At 35.6% G+C, this 17,135-nt stretch overlaps 1 protein-coding gene across 1 annotated transcript; it reads left to right on the plus strand.

Annotated features, from left to right (window-relative positions):
* Positions 1–11,221: 11,221 nt before the first annotated feature.
* On the plus strand, positions 11,222–16,809 carry LOC113734854 (uncharacterized). Its single transcript, XM_027261600.2, has 4 exons — positions 11,222–11,793; positions 15,501–15,584; positions 15,670–15,759; positions 16,248–16,809. Exons 1-4 carry the CDS (start codon positions 11,359–11,361, stop codon positions 16,509–16,511), a joined length of 873 nt encoding a protein of 290 aa, XP_027117401.2. The 5' UTR covers positions 11,222–11,358; the 3' UTR covers positions 16,512–16,809.
* The last annotated feature ends 326 nt before the right edge of the window (positions 16,810–17,135 follow it).

Raw genomic sequence — 17,135 nt, forward strand, 5'->3', positions numbered from 1 at the left:
ATTCGGTAGGCGGGTTTGTTAAGTAGGGGTGCTCCAAGAATGAGGTCGATTTGGTGCTCGATCTCTTGGATGGGTGGTAAGCCATCAGGAACCTCGTCAGGGAACACGTTCTCGAATTCCTGCAACAAAACAACCACACTAAAAGGCAATGCCTTGTCGAGTTCATCAGCACTCAAAAACACATGTTTGCATATCATAAGTAACACAGGCTGATCAGAATTCACGATTGTCCTAACATTCTTAGCCTTGATTATTATGTTTTGCTTCTTAGTGTTTGACTTAACCAATGCTTGATCATTTGTAACACTAGGAACAACACAATGGCTCTTGGCCGAATGCTCAAAGGATGATTTGGGACAATTTCCAGATTCAGTCCCCTTGAGTTTTCTCTTTTGACGGTCTAAGTCACATTCCCTTTGCAATTTAAGTTCGTCCCATATACTTGTGCGGGTGTGAGGGGTGTTAGGACCATGCGTTTACCATTATGTAATAGAGTGTACTTATTAGACCTACCATCAAAGGTAACATGCTTATCAAATTGTCAAGATCTTCCTAAAATGACATGAGTAGAATGCATAGGGATAACATCGCAAACAATTTCATCAATGTACTTGCCAATGGAGAAAGGAAGGCGTACCTGTTTGTAGACACGTACTTCACCATCTTCACTTAGCCATTGAAGTTCGTAAGGGTGCGGATGTCTAGTCGTAGGAAGTTCCAAGCTTTCCACCATTAGTAAACTTGCTACATTGGTGCAACTTCCCCCATCGATGAGAAGGTTGCACACTTTGTCACTTATTTTACACTGAGTGTAGAACAAGTTTTCCCTTTGTAACTGTTCATCCTTCTTGACTCGGGTGGTTAGCACTTTTCTTGCTATCAAACAACCAATTTCACCTTGAGTTGGTGAATATTCTTCCTCGGCCGAGTCAATTTCCAACCACTCCTCCTTGGTCAAGTCGGGCATCTCCTCACAATCGTCATTTTCCGACACGACGTCTCTATTGTGAGTGATGAGCATTACCCTTTGATTTGGACATTAAAATTGGATATGTTTCGAATCCTTGACACTTGAAGCATTTAATATCCCTACTCCTAGGTTTAGGAGTTTCTTGAGTAGGCTTCGAAGTGGACTTAGATGGATCAACAACTTTGTTAGGTGTAGAATTGAGAGTTCAGTTGGGAAAGTTGCCTTGGATACGGCTAGGAGTGGATGGAGTGGCCGAATGGCCAGCATCGTGGGATGTTCTTCTCGGCTGTCCTCCTTTCCAAACATTCGAATTTGAGGTGGTATGGTCGGCTACCTCTCCTTAATTTCTTTCCCTTTTCGGTCTTGATGACTAATTCAAGTAGGTCGCTCATATCCAAATAGTGCTCAAGTTCCAAGGCCTCTTGAAGGTCAGAGTTTGACCCTCTAAGAAATCTTGCCATTGTGACCTCACTATCTTCTTGGAGATTAGCCCTCATCATGGCCATCTCGATCTCCTTGTAATAACCCTTCACACTCATGTTGCCTTAAGTGAGAGTTTGCAGTTTGGAGTGGAGATCTCGGTTGTAGTAGTTTGGAACAAATCTCTTGGGTATCATTGCCTTGAGTTCACTCCAAGTTCGGACTTGCGGTTCACCATTTTCTTCTCCTACCAGTCCTTACTTGATCCCACCAAATGAGTGCATATTCGGTGAACTCAACAGTAGCAACGTTCACCTTTTGTTCCTCGCTATAGTCATAGCAATCGAAAACCATTTCGATTCGGCCTTCCTATTCTAACACGACACAAGACTCAAAAACCAACTAACAACTAAATGACTAGTGATGTGAATGTTCGGCCACTACATTAAGCACACGCGTGGTCAGAAATGGCCGGTTCATGGGCTTGGATCATTGTGTAGGCAACCTGCTTAGTATCTTTCAAGCCTTCAATGTTCCTATGGACCTCTTGTTGATCTTGAACATTGTGAACAAGGGATTGAAGAGACTCTTTGAATTGTTTTGCCCTTGCGCGGGTAACTGGGCCAAGTGGAACTCTTACGTGTTCATCAGTTGGGCTCAAATCCGTGCACACATCATATTGACCAATGATTGACACTGGAGTGTTGAAGTAGTTACAAGTCATGCATGCATCTTCAGGGTTATAAGGATGGCTAAGCATTAGTATTATTTCTAAATTCTAAATTGCAATACTTGTTATTTGTGATGATAATATTGATACAAAAAAATTAAAGTCCATTTTTGTGTTTTTTTTGCATCATGCTTTGAAGAGGAGTGGCTATTAAAAAAGAAAAGGAGGTTCTTTTAAAAATTATATATATATATATATATTCTAAATGGATATTACATTAACACACATGAAATCTCATTGAGTTTTAACTCACATGATTTTATGATAATTTTTCAGATGAGGAAGAGTAGAACTCTGGCAGGAAGCTCGAAGTTACATCTCAATACATATTACTATTTGATGTCTTCTCGTTGTGCTTAACTTTGGAATGTATTATTTTGAGATGTAAAATTTTTATTGACCAAGTTATTTTTGACAAGTTTGAGATAACAAGTTTTTAAATATTTTACCTTTTGAGATATCATTGTAAATCTGTTTATCTTATATAGTTATTGTAATTCTATGGATTATGTGACTTGTGTGAAAAAAGAAATTGCCCTTATGAGAGGTAGGCTAATGCTAAACTAAATTTCCTATACTTACATAAGTGGGGTGTCACAGTTTGTCATTTGGAGCTTAAAGTTAGGCTATGATAAGTTAGGGTTCTTGGCTTGTGAAAAGTTAGCAAATATCTAAGTATGCCTTAGTTTAAAAAAATTAATGATCAGACAAGCTAGCAATTGTTTTATTAAGTTTTAATTTTGAAGTTGTAAATGGTGTCGTAGGTCATGGATTGCTAGAAGCACTCCCCTGTTATTTGCTATGGTCATTCTTATGTTAGGTAGTTGAGGAGACCCTATGTCCCACCTATGCATAGGGGTAGAGCACATGGAGGTAGATGTATTTGTTAGCTCTCATACATTGATCATGTTGTGATTGAGGTAATATCTGAGAAGAATCAATTATATAGAGAGAGGACTAATTTTGACCAGCAAATTGAGGCAGCAAATGAGAGAATTGCAGCACTCGAGGTTCGAGAGAGCCAGTTGGAACAAGAGAATACTTGAGACTCTAACCTCCATTTTGATGAGTACATGCATAGATGTCATTGGTAAGAGAGGTTTAAGAGACTGAGAGTTGACCAAAGAACTAGACTTGCTTCTATTCAAGAGGATGTGTCAGAGACATATGGTTGTGCTATTATTCTGGATGATGTTACTGAGAGTAAGGATGACCTTAGTGATGGGGAGACCCAGGCCAACGTAGCTTTGGCAGTTATGTGCCACATGCTTTATGAGTGTAATAACTAAGATGATCAATTGGATGATGTGGTATAGGTGAATTCTAAGGTTAAGTTTGAAACCCAACCAGGTAAGAAAGATGCTGAGATACGACCAGAGTAGCCTGAGGCATCCCTAGATGATATTATTCCATAGAATGGATATGCATCCCTAGGTGATATTATTCCATAGAATGGATATTTTACTTTCAACTTTTGTACTTCTAGTCAAGTAGGTGCTCCGAAGACATCTTTGGTTCCTTATTGAAGCTTTTTGATCGGCATTAGGATTTGATAATATATATTTTGATGCTGATGTAGTATGGTTGTATTTTTTGCTAAACTTATTAGGTTAGATATTTAGGAATCCTTAATTATGTTTTGGTTAGATATCTTGTTGAAACTTTTGATCTGCATTAGATTGAATGCTATATATATTCTACTACTTGTCTTTCATGTGAACGAAATTATGTATTTTCTTATGTTAAAATTTGTCTCTTATATAATTTTATGTTGGTAAACATTTTCAAAAGAGAAATAAATATATATTTATATAGATGGAAACACCCGAGGGGCAGGGGCAAACCTCTCAAAATATGGATATTGAAAATAATATCTCCTTATTTTTTTTTTCTATTTGATTCAAGTGGAGGGCTGAAACCCATTACAATGATACCATTCTCGGTGTAGCAACACCCACTAAATCGAAAGCTAACAAGCTTCTAATCGAGTCAGGGGGATTAACAAAACTATCTCTGAATCTAACTGCACACTAAGCTTAGCTAAATGGTCGGCGCTGGCATTTCCCTCCCTCCACTAATGCTTGAACTGAAGCTCCCAAGAATGGCTTCTCAATTCCTTTATCATCACAATAATGTTCAGATATGGACTGTCTTCTGACTCCTTATGGATTAACTCCAAACTGACTTTCGAATCAGATTCTATTCACAGTTTCTTTATCCCCAACTCCCAGGCTAGGTGCATTCCTCTCCAAATAGCCATTAGTTTTGCCTTAACATTGTTGGTAATTCTCAATCCCGTAGGGGCTTTCTTGTATATTAGGTTTATCACAAGGGATTTTTTTTTTACCCTTTTATTTATTGTTTTCACAATGAAATAAATCACCCAATCCCTGTGGATATGACCCTATTCACTGCTATATTCAAATTATATTTTTCAAGTAGAAATTTTTATTTTTTCTAGATTGACACCCAATAGAGAGCTACTGTTCTTTTTGTCAAAAAAAATGGTACACTAAGAATTTGTATTGATTATAGATGTTTAAATAGTGTAACTATTAAGAATAAGTATCATTTGTCTTGAATTGATGAGTTATTTGATCAACTTCAAGAAGTCCGAGTTTTTTCAAAATTTGACCTTCAGTAAGGATACTAGCAAACTCAAGATTCAAAAGCTAGACATACTCAAAACTGCTTTTAGCACTCATTACATCACATTATAAGTTTTGGATAATCCCATTTAGGCTTACAAATACACCTCTTGCATTCATGGATCTCATGCATTGAGTGTTTCATCCTTACTTGGACCGTTTTGTAGTCATTTTTGTTGACAACATACTTGCCTACTCTAAGACTCCCGAAGAACATGAGCAACACTTTGATGCTATTTTGAAAACCTTTCATAAATTGTTTACCAAATTTAATAAATATGAATTTTGGATGGAGAAAATTTCATTTCTAGGTCACATTGTTTTGGGAGAGGGATTAGCAGTAGACCCTACAAAGAAATCACTTCTTTGAAACAATCAAAGACTGTGACAGATGTTCATAGTTTTCTAAGACTAGCAGGTTATTATCGAAGGTTTGTTAAAAATTTTTCTAAGATAGCAAGACCTTTGACCCACATCAAGCAAAAGAAAATCAAATTTGATTGGAATGGTAAATGTGAGTCAAAGTTTCAAGAACTTAAGAAGAGATTGACTATGTCACTAGTTTTACTTCTCCCGGATGGCATAGAAAATTTTGTTATGTATATAGATGCCTCTAAAGAAGGATTGAGGTGTGCTCTTATGGAAAATTGGTCTTGTTGTAGAGTATGCTACATGCAAGTTGAAAACTCATATGACTTGGAGCTTGCAACAGTTGTTTTTGCACTGAAAAGATGGAGACACTATCTATATGGAGTATTTTTTGAAGTTTTTACTAAGCATAAGAGTTTAAAACATAGTTATTAAACCCGACCCGGCCTAGTGGTTGAACCAATCAAACAGGTGAACCCACCATGGAACCGGGCCGGTTTAGCAATTGGATCGAAATTATAGATGATTCGGTTTGAACCATTTGATCCAAACAGTCAAACCGGTGACCCGTTAAACTCGACAGGTTTTGAAAATTTTTTTGAAATTACATTTTTACCCAATTTTTTATTTTGACTAGCCACACCAACATGGGCATTGTCATCTTTTTGACAATTAGATAAGCAATTTTGAAAAAGGATTTGGAAATTAGGGTTTCTATCTTTCTTTGACACTTAGATTTATCATTTATGTTTATGTATAATATCAATATAAATTCATAAACTAAGGAACACGTTTGGGTATGGTTTGTGTGTATAAACTACGAAATACTAATAGGTTATGGCTTGTTGACATTTAAGAATTTCTGTTCTTATATTATAATTTATATGTTTGTTTAATTATATTATATTTTTTTTATTATATAGTGTGATCCAACGGTTCAACTAGTGCCCCACCAGTTGAACCATTGACCGGCCAACCCAATCCTCCTGCCGGATTGATACTCAGGTTGGTTTTAATATCTATGGTTTAAAGTAGTTTTTTTTTTCTCAAAAAGAGTTGAACTTAGGCAATGAAGATAGGTGGAGTTATTAGAAGACTATGATTGTATAATCAATTACCATTAAAGTAAAGCCAATAACGTAGCAGATGCCTTCAATCATAAAGCGCCAAATTGCTCATTTGGTGACTAAAGAATAGTATGTCCTAATAGATCTTAGAGAGTGGAAACCCAAGCCAGTACAAAAGGGTTTTATCATAGCTAACCTTCAATTGCATGTTGACTTAGTCACATGGATTTGAGACATGCAGATACAAGGTGCAAATTTGTAGAAGATAAGAGTGAAGCTAAAAGAAGGTAAGGATGATGATTTTTTTTTTTTTTTTGTGGCTGGCACCAATGGTACAATGAGGTTTAGAAGGAGTATTTGCGTACCGAATTATTTAACCCTAAAAAGGGAAATATTGGAGGAGGCACATTTCAGCAAATAAACGAGACACCCTAGGGATACGAAGACATACCATGACCTTAAGGATAATTTTTGGTGGAATAACATGAAAGCAAGATAGCTGAATATGTCTCTAAATGTCTCACGTAGCAACAAGTTAAGATAGTGCATAAAAAAACTAGCTGGATTAATTCAACCGTTACCAATACTAGAGTGGAAATGGGAGCATATTACAATGAATATTGTATTTGGATTGCCATGAACCAAAGAAAATCTTGGTTGAGTATGGATAGACCGGCTTACGAAAGCTGTACATTTCATACTTATTAACATCAGGTCTAATGGAGAAACTCACCCATATTTACCTGGATAGGATTAATAGATTGCATGGTATACCACTTAGTATTGTCTCAGATTGAGATTTTAGATTCACCTCTAGGTTTTGGTCCCGACTACAAGGTGCTTTAGGTACTAAGCTTAAACGTAGTACTACTGCACATCCTCAAAACGATGGACAATCAGAAAGGACAATTCAAACTTTGGAGGATATGCTTTGTGCTTGTGCTGCAGATTTTGGAGGAAATTGGGATCAATATGTCACACTTGATAAATTTGCTTACAATAATAGTTATCAAGCAACCGTTAGCATCATACCTTTTGAAGCCCTATCTAAACGAAAGTGTTGGTCTACAATTTATTGGGAAGAAGTGGGTGCACATGGGATGCTAACAACAAGTTAATTGTCCTTTTTTAGAGGATGCTTATACAAAAGTGCGTCTAATACACCAAAGAATGCAAATAGCACAAAGTAGACAAAAAAAAGTTGTTCTGATAATCGTAGGAGAGATTTGGAGTTTAAGGTTGGGGATAAAGTTTTTGTTCAAATCTCACCTCATAAAGCTGTTATCAAGCATCGAAAGGGAGGAAAATTAAGCTCTCAATATGTCAGACCATTCAAAATTTCTAAAAGAATAGGGAAAGTCGCTTATCGCCTAACTCTACTGCCCAATCTGTCAGGAATTCACAATATTTTTCAAGTGTCATTGTTTTGAAAATATGATTCAGATTCCTCGCATGAATTGGACGGTCAATCTCTTCAACTTCAACTCAATCTGTTGTTTATCGAAAGGCCACATCGTATCCTAAATCGATAAATAAAGAAGCACAGGACTAAGAAAATTCCACTAGCTAAAGTTTTATGGAGCAATCATGGTATAGAAGAGGCAACATGGGAAACGGAGGAGGAAATGAAAAAAAATTACCTATCTTTATTTGATGCAAGAAAAGGTAAATTTTGAGGACAAATTTTTTTAGGGGGAATGAATTGTGAGATCATGCTTACTTCCACTCAATTATAAAATTAAATATAATGTTAACTGATAAACTATAACTTTCATCTTTTTCTTAGATAAATTATTTTATATATTAAATCAATAAGTTATTTTGTTGTATTGCTTTTAAGTTAATTGGTGGGTTGAATATTTTTGTGTGTATTGGACTTATTTAACTAATTACTTTAGATTGGACTAATCAATTCCAATTGTATATGTAATAAAGTTAGCAGTCCAAAATTTGTAGTTATATTAATCAAACCCAGCCCAAGTTCAAACTATTGAGTGTTTAAAAAAAAAACAAAAAAAAGAGGATGAAATAGCCATTGTTTGGATTTGGCAAAACCAAGGGCTGCATGATACTAGGTGTAGGGTTGGCAAGTTGATCATGACAAGTGTGTTGCAAAGATTATCCAAGAATCCTTATAAATAGCTAGGGGTGGGCACGGGTCGAATACCTGTCCCGTCCACCATTTGGTTGACTCGACCCGCATCTTGCGGATAAGCCATTTTTTGACCTTTACCCATCACACATATCGGCGGATACCCGATTATAGGGTACTCACTTTGCCCCATTTATCATTTAATTTTTTTTAAAAAATAATTTATACTAATTTAATTTTGTATTTTATACATTCATCTAAGATTTAATAGAGAGTATTTTCTCAAAAAAAAGTCTCCCACTAAGAAACAAGCATGCGAAGATAATACAACAAAAAAGAAAAAAAATTAAAAGAGTTCAAAATCAATAAAAGTTTGAAATAAGAAGCACATTTTTTTTAAATATATGTTCCACATTAATTAAACTCTTTTAACAAAACATAAGATCGTTATCTTTACAAATGAATCTTGTAAATAAACTATAGTCTCTCATATTTGTAATGCAATTTGTTCAATGAAATTGCTTATTTAACTCTAAAAATATTATTTTATAGTATGTGTATAAAAATAAATAAATAAAAAATATATATGCGGGGCGGGTCAGGTATCTGCGGATTTTTAATTATGTGACTCTAACCTACCCCGTAACTTAGCGGATACCCAACCTTCTTTTGATCTGATCAAATAATATAGATTGCGTATCCTAGTTTTCATATCCAATCGGATCTAATATGGCGGGTTTTTGAATTAGCAGATAATTTTACCTTCCCCTATAGATAGCGCCACCTTCCAACCGTTATTTTTCATTCTACGAGTACTTTGTCTAAAACATAGCCACTTAGAGAAAGAGTAGCAAGAAGTTTGGGGTAAGAGGAGGAAGTTGGGGAAGTTTAGACAGTTCTATGCTAGGAGAAAAAAATCATCTATGAATTTTCTAACTTTTGAAAGTTTTATTTTGCTTTTACATTGGAAAGCTATGCATGAAGGTTTTTTCTATATACTGATATTATATAATATACATATGTATTGCAACAATCGTACAACCTGAAGATGAAGCGAAGCATGTTATTATCTTTATAATAGGAGTTAAATTGCTCTTTAAAATTTTTAGGAATGCTTGGAATTTGTCATGTGTTTAGTGTAATCAACTTTACTATATCAAGAATTTGTACTCTAAAATTAATAGGAAATAATTGATACTTGGGTTTGGTTCATTGATGCCGAATGCAACCATTTCGGTTTCATTGGAAATTTGGTTTCATTGAATCAACAAGAAACTTGGTATTTTCTGCGTTTTCATTACTACTAGTAAGATTAAAAGATAAGATTGAACAACATATATTGTAGTCATGAACATGGAGACATGTTCAGTTAGTTGTAGGAGAGAGTTTCAGACCTCCTCATGGGTGTTAATGCGTGCATTTCTTGTGTGATGAAATAATTTGGGACCAAGATTAGTTGGCATGCTTCGTAGTTAAGCCGCGTGATTTGAGAGACTTGATAGCTTTGCAATTATGAAAGCTTGACTAGTTTCTAAAGAAGAAAAAATTATTTATGTTGGCATGCTTTGTAGTTGGCATTGCTATCATGTCAAGAATAATTAGTTCGTCAATTGTTCTATTATTTTCTGCATATTCGTTTCTTTTTGAGAAGATTTATTTATGTTCAACAACTATTTAGATAGAAAATTTTGCCTAACTTTTTAAGATATTTTTATCATGTAAGATTATTCTTCGAACTTTAATGTTTCTCTATGGGTTTTGGTTTACAAATTTGATGAACTCAGATATCCTTCACTTCTTCATTAATATACTTATTTTACTTTATAATATGAATTATTGTCATTTTTTTTATTTCATATGTAGGACTTCACAAGTAGCGTAATATTCTACTTTTGATTTAGCCAAGAATATTTGAATTGAATATGTAACCCTTCAATCAGTTAATACATATTGCATGATTAATTTTTTAATCTTTTTGTATAGTGAATGTTAATTTATTGTTTCACATTTCTTTGTTGCAATTGCCTCAGGTCACATAGGAACCTTATTGCACATTTAAGGATGTGGCCTTATTATAATGCCTGATGAAATTTTTAGTGCTAAAAAAACTTTTTGTGTTTTTACCTTGTGGGATATTCGTGTAAAAATACATTTATACCTTTTTTCTTTTTCCTTTTTTATATTGTTTTTTGTTGCAAGAAGAATTTGATTCCTAAGATTGAATGTATTGTATAAATAAGAGGACAAATATAAAAAAAAAAAAAAAAAGAACATTATACTCGCATGTTATGATATTTTAAGGGCTTATATTTCACTTCCGCTTTCTTTGATAAGGAAATGCTTGGGATTATTAGAAAATATTATTTCCAAATAAGCAATAAGCCTATGTTTCAATTTTTTAATTTTTATATTTTTGGCATGTATTTACGTGAATTACAGTAATGATGCAATAGGTAAACAATTGTGCAAACGAACTATATAAGAAGCATCTCTATTTTTTATTCAAGAAGATTGAATAATTAATCATTATATGCTTTTCTTCAGGATATTTATATTAGAGAACTTAAACAAAGTAAATTACTGTGTTAATTTTCTTTAATTACTTTGAGTTTTGATCTAATGTATAAAACATACATTTTAAGGTTCATATTTGTCCCTATTGTGATTTTTAATTTTCGCATATCCTCTTCGATAGTTCAAACTAGTTTCGTGATAATGACACCCTTTGAAGAGATTATAAAATTTATCTACTAAATAAATATCTTTATTTTCGAGATATAATTTGATAATAAGTTAAACTAAAAATATAACCCGTGCAAGTGCACGGGATAAGAATCTTGCGACGGTTATAACCTAGGACTTGAAGGGGCATAAAAAAATTTTTTTAATATGGGTAGAAAATGAAAATTCCCTAAATCTGTAGGCCTCAAAACATAATTCTGAGAACTCAGGGCGGGCAGCTCCTCCTTCCCTCGGCCTCTTACTTCTCCTCTGAATCCTGCCATTTCAACCTCCTTCAATTGTAGTTACAGAAAACCCAGTTGACAAAAATCGACAGGGAAATGCTGCGTAGAAAACTAGCTTCACTGGTTTCAGCCTCGAGAATCTGCAATGGTTGGACGAAAATCAACAAACCCATCTCCCAAACTGCCCCAAAACAACTCCTGTCTACTCAACCTTGCCGTACCAGCTTAAGCAATGGAGCTCTGGGGTCATATTATTCCTGTTCTTGTTCTCATTCTAACCAGAATAGGGGCTATAGCAGCAGCAGCAGCCTTTTGGCCTTGAATGACCTGAGAGACAACAGGGACTCCAGAAAGCAGAAGACCCGGAAAGGCCGTGGCATCGGGTCGGGCAAAGGGAAAACTGCAGGGAGGGGTCACAAAGGTCAGAAGGCCAGAGGGACTATGAAGTTTGGATTTGAAGGTGGCCAAACCCCTCTTCGCCGCCGCCTCCCCAAACGTGGGTTTAAGAACCCTTTTAGCCTCACTTTTCAGGTGAATTCAATAAGTCTAGCCACCCAGTCTTCGTTATTACTGATCTTTAATCCTTTTCTGCAGTAGAATGTACTTAATTCTGTTGATTGTTCTCCTTTCTTTTTTTTTTTTTGTGGGAAACTTAGTGAAAAGGGTGTGTTCTTGAAGCTTTAATGATGAATGGGGCACAAATTTGGGCTATTGATTGAATTTAATTCTAAATGCACACAAATATATTTACCTTTCGTAGAAAAGTCGGTAGAGATGCCCCTTAACAGAAGCTGCTCAAATTTATAAGCCCTTTTCAATAATTTTTCCTGTGGTTTTTTTATTTTTTTGTGATTGATTAGTACCAAGTTTACTGATTTTGTTGTTGATTTAGTTTGTGTATTAGTTCTTCACTGTGAGGTGGAGAATGAGAGTCGGTTTTTTTTTTCAAGGAGGATGAGTTATTAGCACTTTTGGTGATTTTTGAAGCAATGTAGGGTTGATTTGGTTTGGAAAGTGTTATTGAGCTTGTAAGAGTGGTTTTTCTTCAACGGAGAAAAAGGGGAATCAAATTTGGCAAGATTTTTATTGTGAATAGGGAACTAGGGAACTATTTGTATTGAAGTTACCAGTGTCGGATTTGAACTACTTAAACCTTGTTACATATACACACAAATTGAGAAGTTTAGGATGAACGCAAATGACAGGGTTGTCAGGTTGACTATACAACTCGTTGCAGGAGTCTTGGTCACTAGAAAATATGCAGACTAAGATAATTTTGGAATAGTGAAACTATATGTTGTGTAGTAAGGGAAAAATGTGCTCATCTAGATTTTCTCAGAATGTAATGTGGTGTTTTGTTACCCTTCATTTGGATGAAAGCACATATTAAGTAACTTGAATCCACAATTTAGATTTCTTCTGCTGGTTGCCCCTAGCAGAATTATGGTGTTTTCTGCATGTAAGGAGTCTGAATAATATTTTAATTGAATAATTGTCTTGAACAACTGTAAAGACATGGTACTTAAAACCAAACGAACTGCTTGCTTATGTCCAATTCAAAGCTACAAGCAAGCCTAGCACTTCTCATTTCTGAAGCAAGTGACCATGATAAAGTACAGGAAAAGCACAAAAATAGCAAAGTGAAGAACAAGCCTAGCGTTTTTTTAGCTTTGCTTTTCTTAAAGGCCATCGGATCTCTTTTTGTCTTATCTTGACCCTTGGTCAGTAAGCAGTGGGATTAGTTCGTTGGGCTCAGTGGATAAGTTATTATAATTAGGCAAAAGCCTCAAATGCCTTGATTAATGAAGATGTGTAGGAGCTTAATTGTTGTACTCATTAATGGTGCTTTAGACTATTGATTCTTGAGGCATATCTAATTTTTTGCTGTACTTATATTAAGGTGCATAAGTTATCTGTTATGGTATGTCAGTTTATACATATAGTCTTTGATGGCTTATTTTCTCTGTTTATGCTAGAATCTGTTATTCATCATGCATCTTTTGTTGCTTGAGACGTTCACGAACAGTATGTTTGACGGTTGTGAGTTATGAATCAAAGTAATACTACATAGTAAGAGTGTGCTTTGCTTAAATAAGGTGGTTCTGCAATTTGTGCTTGAGGCCCAATAGGGCCGTTGTGCTCTTCTGCATTTTACACCTCTAACCACTATGGTTAAAAATAACAGTTCTATTTCACTATGACATACAGTGTGAAAAAATTACTTATCTCAAAGAACAAGATGAAATCAGACCAAATAAGAAACGTAATGCGAAATGATATATGGAGTTTTTTGAACTTAAGATTAATAATGATAAGAAGCATTTGACCTTAAGATTAATGAAACCACTAGAAACGGGGTTCTCATCCGACCCCTTACAACACTTGGGAAAAGGGAGCATGAAAAGAGGTATGAACAGCCAAGGGGTTGGATGAGAACCCCGTTTTTTACTACACTGTGCTATATTACAATCAAGAATTGTGGAGAAAAAAGAGAAGCTAAAGTGTTTGGAAAGGGAGCATGAAGAATTGGAAGTGAAACATGCAAGACTGAAGCAAAAATATGAAGGGTGTTTTTTGGGACAAAAATACACTAGCAAGTATTTTTTAAATACCTTTCATGGAGGGAAAAAGCATATTGATCCACCTTCTTTCATTTTGTTGCTTTTTGGAGAACAAAAACACCTTGTGATTTTTTCCCCCTCGCTTTAAGGCCCAAATTTGAAATTGACCGATTTTTTTTGCATTACCTTATTATTCTCAGTGAACAATTATAGAGCTATGCAAATACGCATGTAGTTGACACAGAGTTAAAAGGTGAAGACTTGAGGTCATGTCCTTTTTAACTCTTTCGGGGCTTAACCCTGAACACGTGCTGGAGGCTACCAAAATGGAGTATGGTAAAAAGCAGGAGGAATTTCCGGTGGGGCAGTGCTAAATGTGTAGAGATCTGAAAGGATGCCAACTGTGAAAGCACTTTGCTGTGCCACAGTGGCACTCAGAGATAAAAGTTTGGGGAGCAAGTGGGATTAGATACCCTGGTAGTCCTAGTCGTTTTTAACTTTTTTTTCATGAGGTTAAGGCATTGACCCCATTCTGCAAGGCTTGAGGTTAAAGCCTTGTTTTCTAAATTCTAATATTTGAAGGAAAGATAACAATTAAAAGTTATGGCTGGTGAAGGTTTTAACGACATAGAGAATCATGAAAAGGCATGCAAGTACATTACTGTTCAGAAAGTAAAACTCTTATTGAAGTTATTGTGTTTAAGGTTGTTGGGATGAATGGATAATCAAGGAAAGTCTTGCAATATTGTTACAAAGTCCTTTTTTGAACATTGATAAGAAATTCCAATAAGATTACAGAAATAAAACGAGTGTTCTTCAGCTTCAACCAAAGAAAAAAGCTGCTTCCTTGCATCTCTCGTTGCATTGTCATGTAGGTAGTCAGCAACTAACTCAAATGGAAGCTTTTAACAAGATGCAAGCTTCAACTCATGAAATGATTGATGCTACTTGAACCAATAAATAGTTTGAAATTTGCTTCTGCATTCAAAGGTGACACCCTAAGCTAACCATTGTCGAGAATCTGTCTGTGCTGGGTTACTGCTACCTTTGAAGTTGAGAAATAATCTGGTTTTCAGAACTTTTGAGCTTGGTTTTGGTTCTTTCAGATGCTTTTTTTATCATATTAATTTTGGGCTTTGACATGTAAATGCTGGTGTAAGTGAAGTTCATTGAAAGTTCCTGGAGAGTGGTCCTGAGTTTGGAGGCTTATGCTAAAACGGACATGGATAGTCCTTGCATGCCTCAAATCAAAACTAAGGCACTGGAAAACCTGGAATAGCTGTCTTTCTATGTAGTTTGTCTCTAGTCCATTCTATAAGAGAATAAGATTGGTGGTTGATAATTGCACATCACATGCCTCTATGTTTCTGTTATGCCATTCAGTCAGTTTGTCACTGATTCTTTTCACAAGAGAATAAGATTCATTGTTGATAATTGAATACCACATCGCCAAGGAGGCCATGGTCTAGTGGATAAGTTGAGGCCTCAGGAATTAGAGTCCCTTTGTTGGATCCCCCTTCCCCGCTCTGCTTCTTAAATCCACCCCTCCTCTGCTTAAAAAAAATTAAAAATAAAAAGAATACCACATCTCTATGTTTTCATTATACCATGCATTACATGTACAGCTTTTTCTGAGCGATATGTTTTTATCACTCAATCGTTTTATGCATGTGACAGCCAGTTGGCTTAGGGAAGATTGCAAAATTGATTAATGCTGGGAAGATAGACTCGTCAGAGTTGATAACTATGAAAACGCTCAAGGTAAGGTTAAGTTTTTAACATTTACAAGATTGGATTTTATTTCCTCTTAAGCTCTATTTAATCTTATATGGTTCTTTTGTTAAAGGATGCTGGAGCAGTAGGGAAACAGATAGGAGATGGCATTAGACTGATGGCACGTGGTGCCGAACATATTGAATGGCCCATCCATCTAGAGGTAATCCTATTAGTTTGCTTTAGTTTTCCCTCTTGTTATCATTTAGCATCATTCCTATATGCTTCCTATGCTTATTTGTTTTGCTCTGGCTTCTTCTGATAGGGTTTACTTTGTGCTATCACTCTTTAATTCATTTATTTATTTTTTATAGCTTGAGCCCGGGCTCAATTACTTCTTAATTTGTGTATCTTTTTTCGGTATGCTAGAGCCCAGGTGGTAATGATGCAAGTTCAACTAGAATTCATGATATGACTGTGTAAATTCAGCTAGAACTTTTCATTTACTCTGGTGCCCATGGGTGGTGGATAACTGAGATGTTCATTTGTTTGTTTCCAAATACTCTGGTACTCATTTTGAGCTTTGTGTACATTTGAGGTACTGGAACTGGTCATGGATAGGAAAAGTAAAACTTTACTAGATTAAATCTCTCTCTATTAACGGCTTCACATGCTGAGATTTGACCTGGAGTAACAAACGTACAACTTCAGGTTTCAAGAGTAACCGTTAGGGCGAAGGCAGCTGTTGAAGCGGCAGGTGGATCTGTGAGGAGAGTTTATTACAACAAACTAGGGCTTAGGGCTCTACTCAAGCCAGAGTGGTTTGAGAAGAAGGGCAGATTGCTTCCTAAAGCAGCGAGACCTCCACCAAAACAGAGGGATAAAGTGGATAGCATTGGACGTCTGCCTGCCCCATCCAAACCCATTCCTTTTACAAATGAAGAAAAAGAAGCAATGTCTGCTTCTCTTGCCTGATATGTTCCCTTCTGTTCACGTGTTTGTCTTTGAATTTTTTATTTACATTTACAATATAGATAATGTTAGAATAAATGGCTTCCTTTTCCCTGTTGACGAAGTATTTTCATTTGAAGTAGCTATAGGTTTAGAGCGTACAAATCTTTTTCCCTTTAAGTTGGGAAATCATCAGTTGGCATAGTAGTAATTCTTTGCCATGCTTGAGTAGGATTGTAATATGAGACAGCGGAGTATTTTTGCATTTCACTCTCTCTGTTTACATTGAATTTTTGGTAAATCTATTCACTACTTTGGTTAATCTGCACTGCTTTCTTCTTTAATGACATCGCTTTGCACAAGTATTTATCTTGAAAGAGATGCTTCTACAGTGACTGGCAAAGAAAACTGGCATATTGGGAATGGACCATTTTTATTTTCTTTGGAACTAGTGATAATTTTTTCTTTTTTGGGGACAGAATATGGCGGTACCTCTCTTGGGCAATTCTGAAGCTGACACAATAAGAAATGGTGGTTATATTCCTTCTTGAGTGATTTTCCCTTGTAGGAGTTACTATACTCACTTATTTGTCAGTTGAGATGTATAGATTTTGAAACCCAAACTATTTATAAATAATGGGGACAGTA

Source organism: Coffea arabica, chromosome 3c (genome assembly GCF_036785885.1).
Source record: "Coffea arabica cultivar ET-39 chromosome 3c, Coffea Arabica ET-39 HiFi, whole genome shotgun sequence".
Taxonomy (NCBI): domain Eukaryota; kingdom Viridiplantae; phylum Streptophyta; class Magnoliopsida; order Gentianales; family Rubiaceae; genus Coffea; species Coffea arabica.

What these genes read in the sequence shown, in the direction of transcription:
- LOC113734854 (XM_027261600.2), top strand. Translation starts at nt 11,359, where the DNA reads ATGCTGCGTAGAAAACTAGCTTCACTGGTTTCAGCCTCGAGAATCTGC. An exon ending in CTTTTAGCCTCACTTTTCAG is followed by an intron (nt 11,794 to 15,500) that starts GTGAATTCAATA and finishes TGCATGTGACAG; the next exon opens with CCAGTTGGCTTAGGGAAGAT. An exon ending in AATGGCCCATCCATCTAGAG is followed by an intron (nt 15,760 to 16,247) that starts GTAATCCTATTA and finishes GTACAACTTCAG; the next exon opens with GTTTCAAGAGTAACCGTTAG.